General features: G+C 45.3%; 1 protein-coding gene across 2 annotated transcripts in view; it reads right to left on the bottom strand.

The window, feature by feature from the left end:
- Positions 1-18,393, bottom strand: part of LOC112258730 (myosin-10-like) — a 59,899-nt gene that overhangs the window by 9,878 nt on the left and 31,628 nt on the right. The window contains exons 4-19 of one of the 2 annotated variants that reach the window (XM_024433261.2): positions 17,357-17,384; positions 14,928-15,030; positions 14,454-14,486; positions 10,892-10,984; positions 10,425-10,488; positions 9,491-9,589; positions 9,125-9,268; positions 8,944-9,039; positions 7,843-7,961; positions 7,584-7,736; positions 7,281-7,454; positions 7,019-7,192; positions 6,106-6,220; positions 1,613-1,806; positions 451-572; positions 49-118 (exon numbers count right to left, since the gene is read on the bottom strand). In XM_024433261.2, the coding sequence (XP_024289029.2) occupies positions 49-118; positions 451-572; positions 1,613-1,806; positions 6,106-6,220; positions 7,019-7,192; positions 7,281-7,454; positions 7,584-7,736; positions 7,843-7,961; positions 8,944-9,039; positions 9,125-9,268; positions 9,491-9,589; positions 10,425-10,488; positions 10,892-10,984; positions 14,454-14,486; positions 14,928-15,030; positions 17,357-17,384 (1,781 nt within the window). The remainder of the gene's footprint in view (positions 1-48; positions 119-450; positions 573-1,612; positions 1,807-6,105; positions 6,221-7,018; positions 7,193-7,280; positions 7,455-7,583; positions 7,737-7,842; positions 7,962-8,943; positions 9,040-9,124; positions 9,269-9,490; positions 9,590-10,424; positions 10,489-10,891; positions 10,985-14,453; positions 14,487-14,927; positions 15,031-17,356; positions 17,385-18,393) is intronic. The other variant, XM_042307026.1, reaches the window with a different exon arrangement.

Genomic DNA, 18,393 nt, shown 5'->3' with positions numbered 1-18,393 from the left:
GTATTCAATGTGCTAAACACAGTAAAATAGTGACACACAAATCCTCACCATTCTCTCACAGGCTTGCTTGCCATCCATGAAGCCCTTGGGGATGGCGTTGGGGGTGAGGATCTCATACCTGGCAACAGAGTGGACATGAATGTGTAAAGGCCCTGGGTCATTACACCACACCTCCATGTTGACTAGGACCAGGGTGTGAGGAGAGACGTGAGAGGTCTCGGATCTTACAGAAGCCTCACTGTTCAGAAATAGAACAGCTCCATGAGATAATCAAAGCACAACACCCAGGGCAATGGGAAACCAATGCCACTTTGTCCTGTATAATCTCTCTCTCTCTAAAGTAAACACAGGAACTTATCAATTGGGTTGAAATACATAAATAGGCTGTATGAGGTATGAGGTGCGTGTATGAGGTGCGTGTATGAGGTGCGTGTAGAATGAATACAGTACCTCTGTCTGAACTCCTGGAAGACGATACGGTTGGGGAAGCCCTGTCTGCAGATACGGATCCCCTCCAGAACACCATTACACCTCAGCTGGTCCAGAACCAGATGGGGGTCTAGCTTACCAGCCTGTAGGGAGGGAGGGGCATTGAAGTGAGAGGTCAGGGAGAGATACAGTACAGTACCAAACTTCATGCAAAGAAGATTATTCTAAACTAATAGCAAATAAATGCTGTTACTGTTCATTCAGCTTTTAAAATTTCATCCAGAAAATGTTTTATAGGGAAACAATGTTACTTCAAATATATTTGTGTAATATTATGCAAAATGCCATTCTACAATTAGGATTGCATAGGGAATAGACTAACTACTTGAACACATTCACACCAAAACAACCAGTGTTTATATCCTCTTCTCTATCCATACCATCCATTTATGACAGTCATTTGTGGTTGCGCTGCAGAAAAAAAGCGTGTCTAGTCTAAATCCCCTGGAATACATTAGGGAACACTTAACAGGCCCACATAGCCCATAACTCCCCACTCTGCAATTGTTTCATTTCCAGCCTTCCATCTGAGCTGTTGTTTATGGAGGCAGAGGGCCCACTGAGGCCTGGTAGCAGAGTGTGTCTCCAGGGGTTCTGGTGGGTAGTGTGGTGGCTGTAGTCTGGGCTACAGTGGTTCTGGTGGGTGGTGGAGGGTCTGTAGTGTGGGCTACAGTGGTTCTGGTGGGTGGTGGAGGGTCTGTAGGTTGGGCTACAGTGGTTCTGGTGGGTGGTGGAGGGTCTGTAGGTTGGGCTACGGTGGTTCTGGTGAGTGGTGGAGGGTCTGTAGTGTGGGCTACAGTGGTTCTGGTGGGTGGTGGAGGGGCTGTAGTCTGGGCTACAGTGGTTCTGGTGGGTGGTGGAGGGGCTGTAGTCTGGGCTACAGGGTTTATGATGGCTGGTTGTGGAGGAGCTGTAGTCTGTGCTACAATGTTCTGGTGGATGGTTATGGAGGGGCTGTAGTCTGGGCTACAGTGGTTCTGGTGGGTGGTGGAGGGGCTGTAGTCTGGGCTACAGTGGTTCTGGTGGGTGGTGGAGGGGCTGTAGTCTGGGATACAATAGGCAGAGGGGGGGAGGGACTGGTGGTTAGTGAAAGGGGGAGGTTAGTGTGCTGCTCATTGCTCACCCTCTTCTCGTGGTTGGGGATGATGCAGCGGACAAAATTGGGGTTGGTGTTCCTCAGTGTGGCCATGAGCTTGGTGAGAGACTCCTTGTAGAGCTGGCCCACCGTACGGAACATGCCCTTCTTGGTCTTATAGGCTGCGCCGAAGGCCGTCTCGTTCATCCCTGCTACCTGGTCCAGACCCACGATACGGTCCACTGACAGAAGAAAGAGGGACAGGAGAGAAGGGCAGAGTTAGATGGGTAGATGCTGGTAGAGGGGTGACTGGTGCGTGAACTAAACATATATACTGTATAATCAAGCAGCAAAGGACTAGAGGCATGACCAGGACAGATGAGGGCTTCCAAGCGCAACAACATGTAAACAACATGACGGACAGCCAGAGTGGGTGGGATGGGCGGTTGGCCCTAGCATGACTACATGTTCATTAAAAGCAGACAAAGGAAACAATACTGAACCAAGCTATTGCAAAACCTAATCCAACTAAACTCAAAACATGTTCATAATACAGCTGTTTTTCCAAGAACAGCACAGCCATTTTATTTGACCTTTCCACCCCCACCGTTACATAAACTGCAGTCAATTGGTTTTATTTGAATGTAAATAGACTAGCTAGATCAGTGGTTGTTCTTGCCATAGAATACAGAGAAAAATATCAACAATACCATCTTGTTTGCATATTCAGATTGCCTCATATATTGATGCTATGTTCTTTGCAGAGATCAAGGGGAAGTGAAGGGAAGAGATGTTACTATTCAATGTGGTGTGTGGCAGCTCACCTTCCTTTAGAGACCAGTTGGCTGTCTCCATTTAGGACAGACAAAACAACCTCCGGGCTAAAAAAGGCATTCCTCAGAGTATTACTAACATAGTGCCTTTGGAAAGTATTCAGACTCCTTGTCTTTACAGCCTTAATCTAAAATGTATTACATCGTTTTTTCCCCCTCATCAATCTACACACAATACCCCATAATAACAAAGCAAAAACAGGGTTTTAGAAATGTTTGCTAATTTATAAAAATTAAAAAACTGAAATATCACACATACATAAGTATTCAGACCCTTTACTCAGTACTTTGTTGAAGCACCTTTGGCAGCAATTACAGCATCGAGTCTTCTTGGGTATGACGCTACAAGCTTGGCACACCTGTATTTGGAGAGTTTCTCACATTCTTCTATGCAGATCCTCCCAAGCTCTGTCAGGTTGGATGGGGAGCATCGCTGCACAGCTATTTTCAGGTCTCGCCAGAGATGTTAGATTGGGTTCAAGTCCGGGCTCTGGCTGGGCCACTCAAGGACATTCAGAGACCTGTCCCGAAGCCATTCCTGCGTTGTCTTGGCTGTGTGCTTAGGGTCGTTGTCCTGTTGGAAGGTGAACCTTTGCCCCAGTCTGAAGTCCTGAGCGCTCTGGAGCAGGTTTTCATTAAGGATCTCTCTGTTCTTTGCGCCATTCATATTTGCCTCGATCCTTCCACTGAAAAACATCCACACAGCAATGATGTTGCAACCACCATGCTTCACCGCAGGGATGGTGCCAGGTTCCCTCCAGATGTGACGCTTGGCATTCAGGTCAAAGAGATGAATCTTGGTTACATCAGACCAGAGAATCTTTTTTCTCATGGTCTGAGAGTCTATAGGTGGCTGTGGGCAAACTCCAAGCGGCCTGTCATGTGCCTTATACTGAGGAGTGGCTTCCGTCTCGCCACTCTACCATAAAGGCCTGATTGGTGCTGCAGAAATGTCTCGACACAATCCTGTCTCGGAGCTCTACGGACAATTCCTTCGGCCTCATGGCTTGGTTTATGCTCTGACATGCACTGTCAACTGTGGGACCTTATATAGACAGGTGTGTGCCTTTTCAAAACATGTCCAATTGAATTTACCACAGGTGGACTCCAATCAAGTTGTAGAAACATCTCAAAGATAATCAATGGAAACAGGATGCACATGAGCTCAATTTCGAGTCTCTTAGCAAAGGGTCTGAATACTTAAGTAAAAAAAAGTTTTCTATTTATAATAAATATTTAAAAAAACATGTTTGCTTTGTCATTATGGGGTATTGTGTGTAGATTGATTCAATTTCTTTTTTAAATCTCAGCAATTTTAGAATATGGCTTGAAGTCAAGGGGTCTGAATACTTTCCAAAGGCACTGTATAGTTAAGAAGCGATATCATTTTCAAAACAAGAACTAGATGGAAATGGAACACTGACTGGGTGTCTCAATGTTATTAAATGACACAATCTAATGCATTTGATTGATCAAAAACATAAAAAGGAGAAATACTGCTACCGAAGGATAAGTGTGAATTATCATACACTAGAGCAACACATTGGGGGATAAATTACTTTCTGTATTCAGAGAGAAGGATATGTCACAAAGAGCACAACAAAACCCAAAAGTCATATATCTTTCATTCACCAATTCCAATTATGAACACGTAATTGCCATCTCTCTTTCCATAAGGTACACAGCAGAGCTGAAATTGACCTGTTTGATGAACGAGGGTGAACACATACAGACAGTGCTGCAATGGGCTATAAATCAGAGCTATACTACGGAATCTATATACTGTACTGAAATATCTTTCAGAAATCCTCTGTTGGGGTCAGGCAGTATTTCCCTTGGCAGGGATGCATCATGCCTCTTTGATGTGATTTTAGAGGCTTATTAGGGAACCATGGTTTCACAGTGTAGTCGGCTGTCCTTAAATGTGGCATGGTAAGCTTCATTGGCATGGTAAGCTTCATTGGCATGGTAAGCTTCATTGGCATGGTAAGTTTCATTGGCATGGTAAGCTTCATTGGCATGGTAAGCTTCATTGGCATGGTAAGCTTCATTGGCATGGTAAGCTTCAGTCGCCTTATTATGAAAGAATCTGGACATATGCATACACATTCTTCCTAGATGGTGCAAAGGATAAAGTCATCAGATGAAAAGGGCCCTGATCCGTTTGGAGAACCAGAACCAGGCTTCTAAGCATATGGCAATGGTCAAGACTGACAACTGATTGGAACAGGAACAGAGCTGAATCATTACAACTCTTTGAATCATATTCTCCCCTTAACTCTCAGTGACTGCTCGGATTTACTTCAATATCCAAGGGTGACAGAAGTTTAAGGAGTGTGTGCAAAGGTTAAGTGACACTGACTGATGAATCTTTTCTCCTTCAATCATTGTCATTCCACATCAGCTTCACCGATATCTACAGGGTGATATTTAAAGCAAAGCTTCATTTCACAATCTATATTTTTAAATAAAAGATTATGGAAATCAGATCAGTGATCCCGCATGCAGGTTAAGGTTGCTAAAAAATGTACCCTCAAAAAACAGGCTTAGCCCATGCCAAAGGGATTATGAATTCCAGCAAAGTCAGTGTGATCTGTAGCTAAAATATCCTGTGAAAGAGGTGGTGGAGGAAGTCGGTCTCTATCCATCACTCTCCAGTCAGCTCCAAGCCTTACTGACGTCAGTTTACAGGTGAGTGTTGAAAACATTAAACAGTCATGGCCCTGGCAATGTCCAGGCTTTTTCTCATACATTTACTCCACACCGGCAGATGTCTCCATGCTATTATTCTTCAAGGTCCTACCTCTTCCAAACAAATTAGAACAATCCTGGTGCTTCCTTGTGCAGGTATCTCAAATAAACAATCTGAGCTGAGATTTGACTGAGACAGAATGGCACCAGACAAACCAGCATCGCTGAAAGGTACGGTCTTGGTTAGCAACAGTGCATTATGGGTCATGCAAAGCCTAGAGGCGGTGGGTGCATCTAAGGGTGCAGAGTGCAGCCGTGAGCGAGCAGGAAGAGCCCTACAGAGCTGCAGCAACGTGTGCATTCACCTGGAGGCTCAAGGAGACCAGAGGCCTTGTCATAGAAACAGGCTCTCTGAAAGGTCTGAATGTCTACAGCTCAGAAACAGAGAGAGGGGAGGATGTGAAGGACAACTCAGCTTCACATAAACATCCATGCAAACACAGATTTATTCGTATTATGTTACCGCATACACACTCACACAAACAATGATTAGTTGTGTACATTGTAAAGGACAGAGAGACATATTGCTGTTACTGGTCCAGTAGAATATTCCATGCACAAAAACAAAGCAATTCAGTCATTTCCTTTCTATTAGTTGTTTCTGTATACATTGTAGATGTCCAATGACTCATAATGAAACTCAATCGCTTTTTAAAACAAGTGGATGTGCCAAATGGGGAAATAAAAGGCGGGAGGAGATTTACGAGCGGATATTTCAGGTTACCTCACAAACGCACAATGTTTTGGCTGGCAATACTCATCACAGAGAAGCGAGCAGCTGAATATGAACCAGACAATAAGTCTAGTAGATGAGAGCGCGTACAAATACTCCCTCCATAGCCACTGTCCCAAGTTCCAGGTTTTAAGGGGATTCTTCAATACTGTCACTGAATAACCAAGACTCAAACAAAGTGACAACTACATGGTCCAAACAGGAAGAGAGTATGGGACACTCACCGTCCTTCCACAGTTCAGACACAAACTTGTCAGTGGACTGGTTGAGCAGCGTGGCCACGTTGTCGTTCAGAGGGTCCATGTTCTTCATCAGCCACTCGTCAGCCTTGTAGTCCACCTGAGGAGAGACAGACAGACGTAAGCTAAACAGGCTATATGTACCGGCACATCGTGTTAAATAGCTTCCTTTTATCTTGTCTCACTGACTTTCATGTCTGATCAAATTAAATAGATACCTGGTCAAGAGAATTAGTTTATGCTCTGTAAACAAAACCTATTTATTAAGTCTTAACATGTGTGAGGACTACTGGTGCTGTGACCAGAACAAAATGTACATCTGAATTTTGTGTGACAAATTTAATAAGAAAATGGATGAAGATGATATGATATTTATTTCATGTGGAGTCTGGCCTGCAATGTACACAGGCCCTCTGCAGATGGGAGACCACACTGAGGTGAAAGTTGAAAAATCTTTGATTACGTAACAGTGTAAAATCGGTTTCACACCAACGTGAACCAGATGTGGAGACTGGGAGCAGAACTGGACTTTTGTGCTAACCTGTTAACTAGAGCTTTAGTGGAGACATGTCCGCTGCCTCAAAGGCAGCACTTTAACATTGACTGGTTACAACGTCATTCCGAAAGAAAACCTGTTTCTCAAGACATTATGGAGCTGAACAATCATTCTAATTTCAAAAACACTGCTTCATCTTTCCAACACTCCAACCCCTAACCAGGCAAAGCAACAAAAATGTCAATGGCAAATCAGTTACTTTGAACGAATGAGGCCCTCGCCAGACAAAGGGAGCTCATATGGCAGAAATACCTTGTTTTCATCAATCAATGATACGATATGAGGGGACGAGCTGAGGAAGTAATTTCAGTGTATTGAGACCCAGGCTCTGCGTGGACGTACCCTGCCAGCGTAGTGAATGATGCAGAAGTCGGCTTTGTCCTTCAGCTGCCGGGGTTTCTGGAACTTGGGGTGGGTGCCCTGCTCCTGGAGCACCTTGTCTACAAATGTCTTATCAGTGGCCTTGGGGAACCAGCACTCCTCATCCAACAGGGCTAGAACTCCTGGAGGGTTGGTCTGCAGACAGAGAGAAAGGAGAAGAGTGAAGTTCGTCAGACATAATCTGAGTAAAATACACCTATATGTGTAAAGATGAAAAGCTGACCGGTCTCTCAATCAGGTCGATGCAGGGCTGCAGGTCCAGGCCGAAGTCGATGAAGCTCCACTCGATGCCCTCCCTCTGGTACTCCTCCTGCTCCAGGATGAACATGGTGTGGTTGAACAGCTGCTGCAGCTTCTCGTTGGTGTAGTTGATGCACATCTGCTCAAATGAGTTCAGCTAGAGGAGGGATATGGGGAGAGAAAGATGTGAAAGATGAGTATTACAGATCAATAAGACAAGACAGTCCCTCTTGGACATGATTATATGTCTGCAACAAGAGATGAATGATCTTGAAAATAAATTTACCTCAAAGATCTCAAAGCCAGCGATGTCCAGGATGCCGATGAAGGAGGCTCCCTGTCTCTTGGTCCTGTCCAGGGCCTTGTTGATGCGGTGGACGAGCCAGCGGAACAGACGCTCATATGTGGCCTTGGCCAGGGCTTCCACTGCAAAGTCAGCCTGAGGAGAGAACCAGAGAGCGATAGACGACAGTCTGCTGGGTACCAGTCTGTTTCTGCTTAGGCCAGGAGTATACAACTGATGGGAACTGGAGAACAGCTCCTACCTGTTCTTTGGTCTGGGCCTTCTGGACGTAGTCTCGGCCCACTTTGATGCGGGGGGACAGAATGGCCCTGGTAAACTCCATCACATTCAGCCCCAGCAGGTGGCACAGCTTCTGAGCCACTGGGAGGAGAGACAGGACATTGGGTTACTAGTGACCCATCAGTGTTGCCCCTGGAGATGGGCACAGACAGAGCCTTCTATACAGTACAAATAGAGAGCTTTGTATGCAGCCTAACCAGTCTCAATTCAAAACAGTTCAGGAAATGTCAGACAGGAATATGTAATGAAAGACCTCAGTAAAGCACTACCGCTACATTTCACCCCAGCTACCCAAGGATATGGCCACAGTCTGATGTATGATTCATCAGTCAAAATCACCAAGGATGAATCTCAGCAGAGACACATCCACTTTCCTAATGACAACCAAACTGCATGGCTTGCCGTTATAAACTGACCCTTAATGCAGAGCAACGTGCCAGAAAGAAATGATAAATGACACATTTATTCCTACTAGCCATCTCCTTCTGAAGTAAAATACAGACACGTAGCATGAGCCCCGGGGTATAACATACCTGATATGGACCGCTACAATGTGCCTGCCTGTCTTTATATGAACAAAAACCGGACAAAGAGCTCCAGCCAAGACACTGTCACTGCAGGAGTTCCTAGGAATCTGACCTCAGTTCAGTGAAGTGTCTCTGCGCTGCCAGACTTCATAATGTACTAAGGACAGACATCTGGAGCTGCTGACGCTTTGCTATCCTTGTCTCAGCCACAACGGTGAAGGATGACTCTACTCTGCTACTGTTGTGATTCCAGCTGACTCACACTAAGACCCAATACTGATTACAGCATAATTTTAATGAAGCTGTTCTGCAGTAAGTTATGTGGACCAAGTGAGTGGACTGTTTTTGAGACTGAGCAGCATATTGTGGGAGGATGATCAATGTTTAAGACTTGCAACTCAGAGAATCAGCTCACTGTAAACTGGGACAATGTATTTTCAGCTGTGTGGTGAGAAATGGTCAAACTTAAGCTGGATGATTTCAAAGTGCTGGAGTGTTGGTTGGATTATGTATGGCCTCTGAGGGTATAGCATCACCTGTGTTCTCAGGCATGGAGGCCTGGTCTGTGTTCCTCTCCTTCTTGAAGACAACGTTACCAAACTGTAGTACTGCAGACACCACCTTCAGCATGCCTGCAACCACAAGGGAGATTGAATCAGACAAGAGGCAAGGACAGACATTGATACTACATGTATGGTGTAGCGTGTGTGTACTCACATACAATCTCCTCATGGGAGAAGCTCATGATGTGCATGGCATCCATGGTCTCCTGGAAGTTGTCCTTGTCCTGCTGGCCAGGGATGGTAATGTTGCCGTTGGACAGGAAGCGGTAGTTGTTGAAGCCCTCCAGGAGCAGGTCGGCTGAAAGGAGAGGGGTAGGGGGAGACAAATCAAAAACCAGTAGTATAACAGAACAGCCAAGACTTATAACATGAGGAGAAATAATGAAATGGTATTATTTCTGGCGAGCCATTTCTGGCGCAGAGCACTGAAAAACTGAAAAGAATAGACATAGTTGTGATTCTTCTTGCAGGAGACACTACTGACAATCATTATAATTGGAATGGTGTATAAGATACTGACTTTTGAGATGCTCCCCGGCTCCTGCCAGAAGCTGGTAGAAGACATGGAAGGTCCTCTCGTCTTTGGCCTGGCGAACGGCCCTGGACTTCTCCAGGAGGTCTGGTAGTCAGGGAGTCAAGGTCCAAAGGAGCAATGCCATCATTCCTGTGCTGGTAAATGGCTTACTGGTTATTGTGCCATGTCTAGCAGAATCTTCTCAAACATACAATGGATCGGTATGAATTGCTGCTTCTTGCTATACTCGTATGATATACTGTAAAATAATAAGTGTTTATTTCTGTTAATGCCAATCTCAATAGACTTTAATATGTTAAATACGGTCCCAATCTAGAGATACTGGGCATAATTTGCTGGCCCTAAAACGGTAAAGTCATGTGTTTCTGATCACTTGTGTCTGAATACAGGGTGTTTTGTCTAAAGAGCGACCATTTTGGGCTTCAGGCAAGAGCTCAACTGTGCACATCACTGGACTTTAGTTTTACAGGAGACTGAAATGCCCATTGAGTGGGTTGCTATTTAGTCAGTGTTTCCAGAAACCTTGACTACCACCATCTCAGAAAGAGGAATGCCTGTATAGCACACATCACACTGCTTTATAAATCATACTTTCTGCAATGCCAAATCTTGCACAACATGCTATTCTTGAGGGACACAAATTTGACATCTCACAAGCATAACGACCAGATATAATTCAATCTTAGAAAACTAAAACCAGTACTCTCCAAAGTCAACCTAATCATGAATAAACAAAGGCTGAGTATGAATACATCTAGCTCTAAGAACCTAAGTCTATCCACTATCTGGTGAGCACTCTGCATTGAAGTGTGGCACAAGTCCCAGAGCCCCTTGATCCAAACTCCGACTATGTATGTGTATCTGCAGACTCCTGCATCCCCTCCCCCCTCACTTCCCAGTCTCCCATCTTTGAGGATACAGGTCTCGATATTGGCCCCAACAATGTAGCCGGTCACGTCAAAGTTGACTCTGATGAACTTGCCCTGTAGGGAAGGATACAAAATGTATACGGGAGCATTGTATAAACATTGTGTGACATTGTAGGCCTCTGTGAGCCCAAAACACAGTCCCCACTGAGTCAACAGTATCACTTCTGCAGACATCCGTGACGTAGAATATCAGGTCTGGTCGGAAGTGGGGATACACTGTGTGTGTGTGTGTGTGTGTGCCAGGTTTATGGAACATGGAAAGCGCATTGCCGTGCTCTTTAGCAGACAGTGTTCTCCTTCACACACATTTTCACTGTATTCTGGAGAGCCAGGTCCTACAATACCTATTTACACAGAGGGACCGTTTATAGACCGTCTACAAATGTGTACATAAAACATACAGTACAGCTGTCACATTCAAGACCATTTTTATCCAAGTGTAGCTTTTTAAACTTACGAAACGTGACGAGTTGTCGTTTTTCACCGTCTTGGCATTGCCAAAGGATTCAAGGATGGGGTTGGCTTGCAGAAGCTGCCGTTCCAGCTCGCCCTGTAAAGTGAGGGAGAAACTGAGTGATATAGAGCCAGTTAATACCGCCACCACCTAAACCAGCCATGAACCGCTAATGAAAGATGAATTAAATCGGTATGGACAAGTGCCTTTGCCTTCACCACAGGGTGGACATGGGAAATAAAGAGAGTGTGAGAATGGAACCTCTGTTATGCAGCAGACATCTGCTATATTTCTACTGAATGAATAACCCATTAAAAGTATGATGTCAGTAAGACGACATTGTACCCAATTATTTCATACAATGTTGAGAAACACTAAATGTAAACCATATGGTTCAGCTCATCTGCAAAACGGAAGATTCAGTGCACTCTTGACTGAGGCTTTCTTTAATAATGCATTCCTCAATAATGCATTCCTCAATATCAATACCAGTCTTTGGAGAGAAAAATAATTTTTGTTTGACTGAACACAAAATGGTGCAGCACTAGAATCCTCCTCAAAGGGCCTGATCATAATGCTCTTAAATCAGATGTGGCGGTCGTGTTATGCTCATATTAACATCTAAATATTATTATGTTTATTATATTATACAGTTTAATAATATTATGTCAAAACATACACCAACTGATCAATTCGAGCTATTGAGCAGAGCGAATACAAGCCTACTGTATGAATCATGTAGACAGAGGTTTATGTGCTGTTTATATGCTGGTCATGACCATCATAGGTTGGAGGGCATAGCCAACCACAGGGCATAGCCAACCACAGGGCATAGCCAACCACAGGGCATAGCCAGCCGCAGGGCATAGCCAGCCACAGGGCATAGCCAGCCACAGGGCATAGCCAGCCACAGGGCATAGCCAGCCACAGGGCATAGCCAGCCACAGGGCATAGCCAGCCACAGGGCATAGCCAGCCACAGGGCATAGCCAGCCACAGGGCATAGCCAGCCACAGGGCATAGCCAGCCACAGGGCATAGCCAGCCACAGGGCATAGCCAACCACAGGGCATAGCCAACTGTCTCACACGGTTTGAGAGGCCACTAGTCTACTTCTTCCCCACATACAGAGAGGACAGAGGGTAAAAAGCAGCACTGCCTGCAGTAACTAAAGTGAGATTGTGGGGTGGTGAGAACATTCCTGTGGTTGTGACGCTGCTCACATGCACCCTCCACTTCCGGGAGGCACTGCTGTGACGGGGCGGTGGCTACTTCCCAAATCCTCGAGCGGTGGGGGCATTCCACCATCCCGCACCTCGCCCCCTTTACCCACTCTAACCAGGGCGCTGGCTCTGTGGGCACAACAGAAATAGCACTGCAACCAGCCAGCCTGTACCGCCCTGGTTTCTCTACGGTGATGGGACACTGGGGCCTGGTTTTTGATGACCCAGTGGGCCAGAGTTTTCTGTGATTTTAAAGGTTGGGGGGGTAGCGCTGCCCATCCCCACCACAGATATGTGGGACAGGCTCAGCCTACATACGGGTGAGTGAGAGAGTGGTGCAGAGAGAAGTAGGGCTGCTGCCAGAAGGACTGGGGTCTGGCCCACTTAAACATACTGCAGCCTCTACCGTGTAGATGTGTCGCAGCCAACCCTGAAGCACATCCTATAACTCAGGTTTCTAGAGTTTGAGAAACGCACTACAGAGCATACATACACTAAACCCCTGGTTCCAGACAAGACACATTCTTGACTAAATGTTTTCTGAATAGTTAAACATGTCAATGTAAGAGATGGGAGCATCATCGGAGTAGCTTGTGTTTAATTAGCCCCAATGACTCCACATATCAATCATTTCCAGGAATGAGACTGGAGTCGGGGTGCCTGGCGGGGCAGAACACGACGTGAGGACTATTTTTCTTTCAGGATTTCAACTCAGGGTGGAAATCAGATCTAAACTGTACAGATCACATGGGGGTATTGAGTTCCTCCTCCCACTGTCTGGATCAGAGTCAGAGAGCTGCTCCAGTCAAACCTCTCTCTCCTGATGGCTGGACGCTAGGGAAGGGTGATGTGGACATTTTCACTCCCTCTCTTATCCTTTACCTACTACACTGCACAATACCTCCCTACCTCCCTAATGCACACACATTGTATCAGATCAATGCAATACTTCCACTGCTCTGCCCCACAAAAAAAGCCCCAAGTTCCTGACTACTGGGTGTCTGGGGCCCACTCTTCTATCAGAGCTGCTACTTGGACCCCAGCCTCCCCTCTCCTCCCTCCCATCATCCCCTCGCTCCACATTCCTCTGGCCCGTGCTCATAGGGATCCTAGCTGGACACAGAGGCAGCGTGGTGTGGGAGAGCAGTGAGCTGTAGTGGACTGGTGTATTCTGGCACAGGGACCCAGGTACAGAGTTACAGCCAGGATATCGCCACACATCAACACTGTGTAGTACATATACACAACCTGGGTGAGTGTACTTTTTTTTGGGGGGGGTTAATCATAGCAGCATCTGCTTCAGCAAAGCATAGCTTTACTGAGGGGGGGAAAAAAAGGTTTTGGGGAAAAAAATAGCTCCTGGGCAAACTGAGTGGGGGGACAATGAGGGCCAGTAAATATCTCATTTACACTCAGAAGTATCCACAGTGGAGTATTCAGTTGGAAAGAATGATTTAATGTTAGAAGTCTCTGTGGGGGAACAGTGGATCATGAATCAAGCTGAAACATTCTGCACGGTGTATTAGTCCCAGGTGAGCCTCCGTTGTTACTGAAGCATGCCCATGTTGTGCAGCAGAGAGACAATAGTAGCTTCATTTCATTCCCCAAGATGTCCAGGTGAGGATCACGATGGAGATGGGAAGGTCAAAGCATTCCCACATCACTGACCCAACATGTGCTTATCGATTGGGAACAATCAAAAGCAACAGCTACTCAGAGACTGTACTGAATGAGTAGTCAGGTGTTATTATGGACACAAACTGTATTTGTGTGGCCGTGGGCATTAACCGTGCATGAAAGGTATTTGAAGCTATGCCAAAGGCTAATCAAATGAAAAACTAGCATGAATAAAGGAGAATGGTTGAGATATTAGAGGGCTGTTGTAGAAGAGGGTTTGGAGAGCCACAGTCTGATGTGATTTCACAGTTCACACCAAATCCTCTCATTGCCATGGACATTCAAAGTGGGAATGACAAAGATAAATATGACTAGAACCTAACCACAAACAGCACATGCATATGGGGTTAGTTATTGTAAGGTCACTGCAAATTAACAGCCACTGTGTTTCAAATGACAAAATATTTGTTTCCCTTTTTAAGGCTTACTGTATGTTGACATTGTTGGGCATTTCCTTAAAATAAACCTAAAACAACTGATAAAACACAATGTAATACGAGTCTGTCGGTTTGATAGCAGACTTAAACGTTTTGCCAGCACAAACAAATACCACATATACCAGCAGAGATAAGTTCATGGGAAAAGACAGTACAGTTTGATTTCGGGAAGGGCATGCAAAAACATCCAAACTGAGCACAAGTGTTTTAGAAAGTGCGGAAACACTTGCCTGGAGCTTGTTCAGCGCTTTAGGGGATTCGGGCTGTTTGTTTCAGGTAATAAACAAAGGGAAGGGTTAGACCTGGAGGTGCTTATGTCAAACACAAGCCGTAAGCATTGAACCTACTGTTGGCTAACATTATCCTGCTAACATTATCCTGCTAACATTATCCTGCTAACATTATCCTGCTAACATTATCCTGCTAACATTAGGCTCTGACAGAGTGGCACTGAGCACCACAGAGCTGGAGCGGAGACCGTTCAGGTTCAGGCGGTACACAACAACAAACTGATTAGACTCTATTAGAGGAGCTGCGTTAGCCATTTGCATCAGGGGTCATTAAACTAGAACACATTGTTTAGAAGTCAGTTGAGTACACACTGTGGTAAAGCCTCTGCCTTTGGGTCCAGCATGGACACATTGGAGGGTTTAACAGGAGGAGTTCAGGAAGGGAACAGGGAAGGAGGGAATGGAAACACTCACAGGAATGTTGTGGTCTTTGCGTCCTTTGTGTGACGAGGCGACGTGGGCCAGGTACTGGATGACCTTTTTGGTGTTTTCCGTCTTGCCGGCACCCGACTCGCCTCTGTGTGAGGAGGAGACAGACAGGACCAATACATATCAGATTAAACAGAGGAGGAAGAGAGGATGGGGAGAAAGAGAGGGGGTGAGGTGGAGGGATGAGGGAGAGCAAAGAAACTGGTCTAGTCTACTACCAAGCAGGCCTCATAAAATAAATAACATTTCAGCACTGTTGAACACTTCCAGCAAATACTTATATAACCCTTTGTCTACTGTTATAACTGTGCCTTTAGTTGCCAGACAGAGCCAAGCTTCCTGGAAGGCTTCCACATATAATCTCAACCAAGTACAGTCAAAACACATAAACGACCCAGCCCAGCCCATAGGCTCATCATGTCAGATGGGGTGGCTCTGCTCAGCCCTGGGACATACTATAGACTAGAGAGAGTCTGATACTGTTGTTTGTTTTGCCTGCTCTGCTCTGTCTGATTTTAACTCCAGGGTCCTGTGGTTGGGTGGGCAGGTCTCCAGGGTTTCTAGGCTCTGCTTTTGGCCCGGCTCTAATGACAGGGACGTCCACAGCTCCGCCAGGACCCAACTCTCACTCCCCTCCAGAACCAGCACACAGCCACATACCCGTGGCTTTACCATAGCCAGCTATTAGCTCTCCACGCAGAATGCTGGCTTAATGGATAAATGGCCAGAGTGCAACTCAATGCGAGTCTCCTCCTCTACACTTTGTATATGGGTGGTGTGGGGGTATAGTGTAATATATGTTAATCAAATGCCATTTCAGATTAATTTGATGTCACATTACAATTGTGAGAACAGTGAGATGTTTTAGGTTAAAATGACAACATCAGATTTGGGCATGGGACATACTTTTCTTCATTCCAAGCAGACTGACTTTCTGTATTAGTCACTCTTCTTGTTCAAGCACAAGGTAGCCAGGTCATCAGTGTGTGAGGCCTGTGACTCTTGCATCAGTGTGTCACACTCTTAAGGTGAGAGATTCCACAGGTCTGTGGCCCAGTGGATCACTTCCTGTTCTGTAAACCAAATTACTTAATCATCATGTGGACTGGCATGTAAACCAGTTCTCACTGGTTTTCAATGACAGGAAGACTGGATTCTCTCTCAGATAGTACAACAGAGTAGGTTTCTGATTGGACATGACAACTTTATAAGATGGTATAAGATTGGTGTGCTTATTTCTGTGATAATGGGAGGGTCTAAATGAGATCATTGGCATATAGCACTCAAGAACTCGGCAAGTAGCATCCTGGCCAACAGGGGGTGTAATTGTTTGAAGACTGTGTACCAAACCACACTCATAACTCCCTCTACTCTGCACAAAGTTGCTCAAAGGCCAACTCAGTTCCATAACTACATCATAAAGCTTTTTAGATCTAGTCCATAATTGAGAACCAGCAGGATGGCAGGACCTTGCTAATCACTTCAGTATAACTCCCATTCTGACCAACTAACAGATGCTAATGCTGCCCACTTCACTCCCACATACTGTAGGCTTGTTCTGCCTTCTTCCCTGAGTCTAAGAGCTCGACTGTAAATCTGAAAGGAGTGACTGGGGTGCAACTCTGCATGGAGGAAATCTCCAAAAGTGAACTCAAGGAAAAGAGGGGGCACGTCACTGAGACCCTACTTAAGGTGCAGCCACATCAGTCTCAGCACCAGACAGGTTACTTTTCCATCTCATAAAGCCGCTGAGTCTCCTCTGGAATCGGCCCTCCTTAAAAAAACTACCTCTACCCTCTGAGTCCTCTTTGAGAGATGGTGTCAGAGCAGGACTTGGCAGGCTGAGGCGATCTGTTTTCCTTACTGGGCAGTTTAATGAGGTAATGTTTCAGGAGCAGGACAGCTAGCATACTGACGGAGCAGAGCAGAGGCCTGTGAGAACATCCTCAGGCGTCATCAGGTGCATTAGCATAATGCAGTTTAGATAAAGGTTTGGGCTGATAATACACCTCTGATGTGGAACACTGAAACATACACAACACATTTTTTGATATGTTAAATTTAGTCACTGTCATTACCACCATTTGATTACCTCGACTAACCTGTACCCCTGCACATTGACTCGGTACCGGTACCCCCTGTATTATAGCCTCGTTATTGAAATGTAATCTTATTGTGTTACTTTTTATTTTATACTTTAGTTTATTGAGGAAATATTGTCTTTATTTCTTGAACTGCATTGTTGGTTAAGGGCTTGGTACGGTAAAGTAAGGTACCTGTTGTATTCGGCGCATGTGACAAATACAATTTGATTTGAAAAGCAAGCTGTTTTCAATCATGTAAAATGTTTCAGTGAAATGTGAGTGGAAAGGATGTCTAGAGAAATGATCCCAACAGAGTAGTAGGATACTCACGTGCAAAGGATTGATTGGTCTTCACGATCTGTGGGAAAAAAAGAGTCAGAATCAGCCTATTCCACTACAGATAGTGCACACACACACGAGCCATTTCATGACATCCAGACAAGAAATGAACCCCCCCCATGCAGTGTTTATGTCAACAGGAGTCCCCTGGCCTGCAGTGACAGTGGGGTCCTGTTCTGCCCCAGCAGACACTGAGGAGTGTGATCAGATCAGCCTTACAGCCCATTCATAAAGACTCCAACTGTATGAGAGACAGTCATGCTGTGTCAGGGTCAGATCTTACCACGTCTTTCATTTCAAAAGAGATTTCGATCCATAGCAGATTGGACATGCCTAGTCCTAAACTCTGAGGGCAGCCATGTAGACTACAAATCCTAGGATCCACAGCGGACTGCTCTGACACCCTGGCTCTGTGGTTGAGGAGGTGCTTGATATTATCAAATCATGCCCTAATTTCATCCATATATTGAAAAACAAGATATTCAATTCAACAGAACTACTAAAGTTGAACACCAAGTTACAGGGGAACCCAGATGAAAGCCGCCAACTTGGCAAGCGTGTTTCTCTTTCTCCAGTGTTTCATCCAGTAAACACAGGCAACGGATGAGGTTAAAGAGTACTGGGCCTAAGTCGCAGATGTAGCTGGATATACAGGTGCTCTGAAACTTGTGCATAATAATGTAATAATAACCTTTTATTCTGCCAACGGCGGTATGATAAGATCCCTAGCTAGCTACAATTGGGGGCTACTAAATTAAATCAATATTCCATTTAATTTGGAACGGCAACCCAGACAAAATTAAACAGGCCTATTTATTAATGAATATGAATTCAGCGGGCATAAATGATGAAATACTAAAGCATTAGACCAAAGGCCCTGTTCCAACCCTGTTCCTGGAGAGCCCGCGTCCAGGTTTTTGCTCCAACCCTAATCAAGCGCACCTGATTCTAATAATTAGCTGGTTGAAAAGCTGAATCAGCGAGGTTACAACTGGGGTTGTAGTAAAAGCCTTACAGGAGGGTAGCTC

The sequence above is a fragment of the Oncorhynchus tshawytscha genome, linkage group LG27, assembly GCF_018296145.1.
Source record: "Oncorhynchus tshawytscha isolate Ot180627B linkage group LG27, Otsh_v2.0, whole genome shotgun sequence".
NCBI lineage: Eukaryota > Metazoa > Chordata > Actinopteri > Salmoniformes > Salmonidae > Oncorhynchus > Oncorhynchus tshawytscha.
This window is presented reverse-complemented; position numbering and strand designations above follow the sequence as displayed.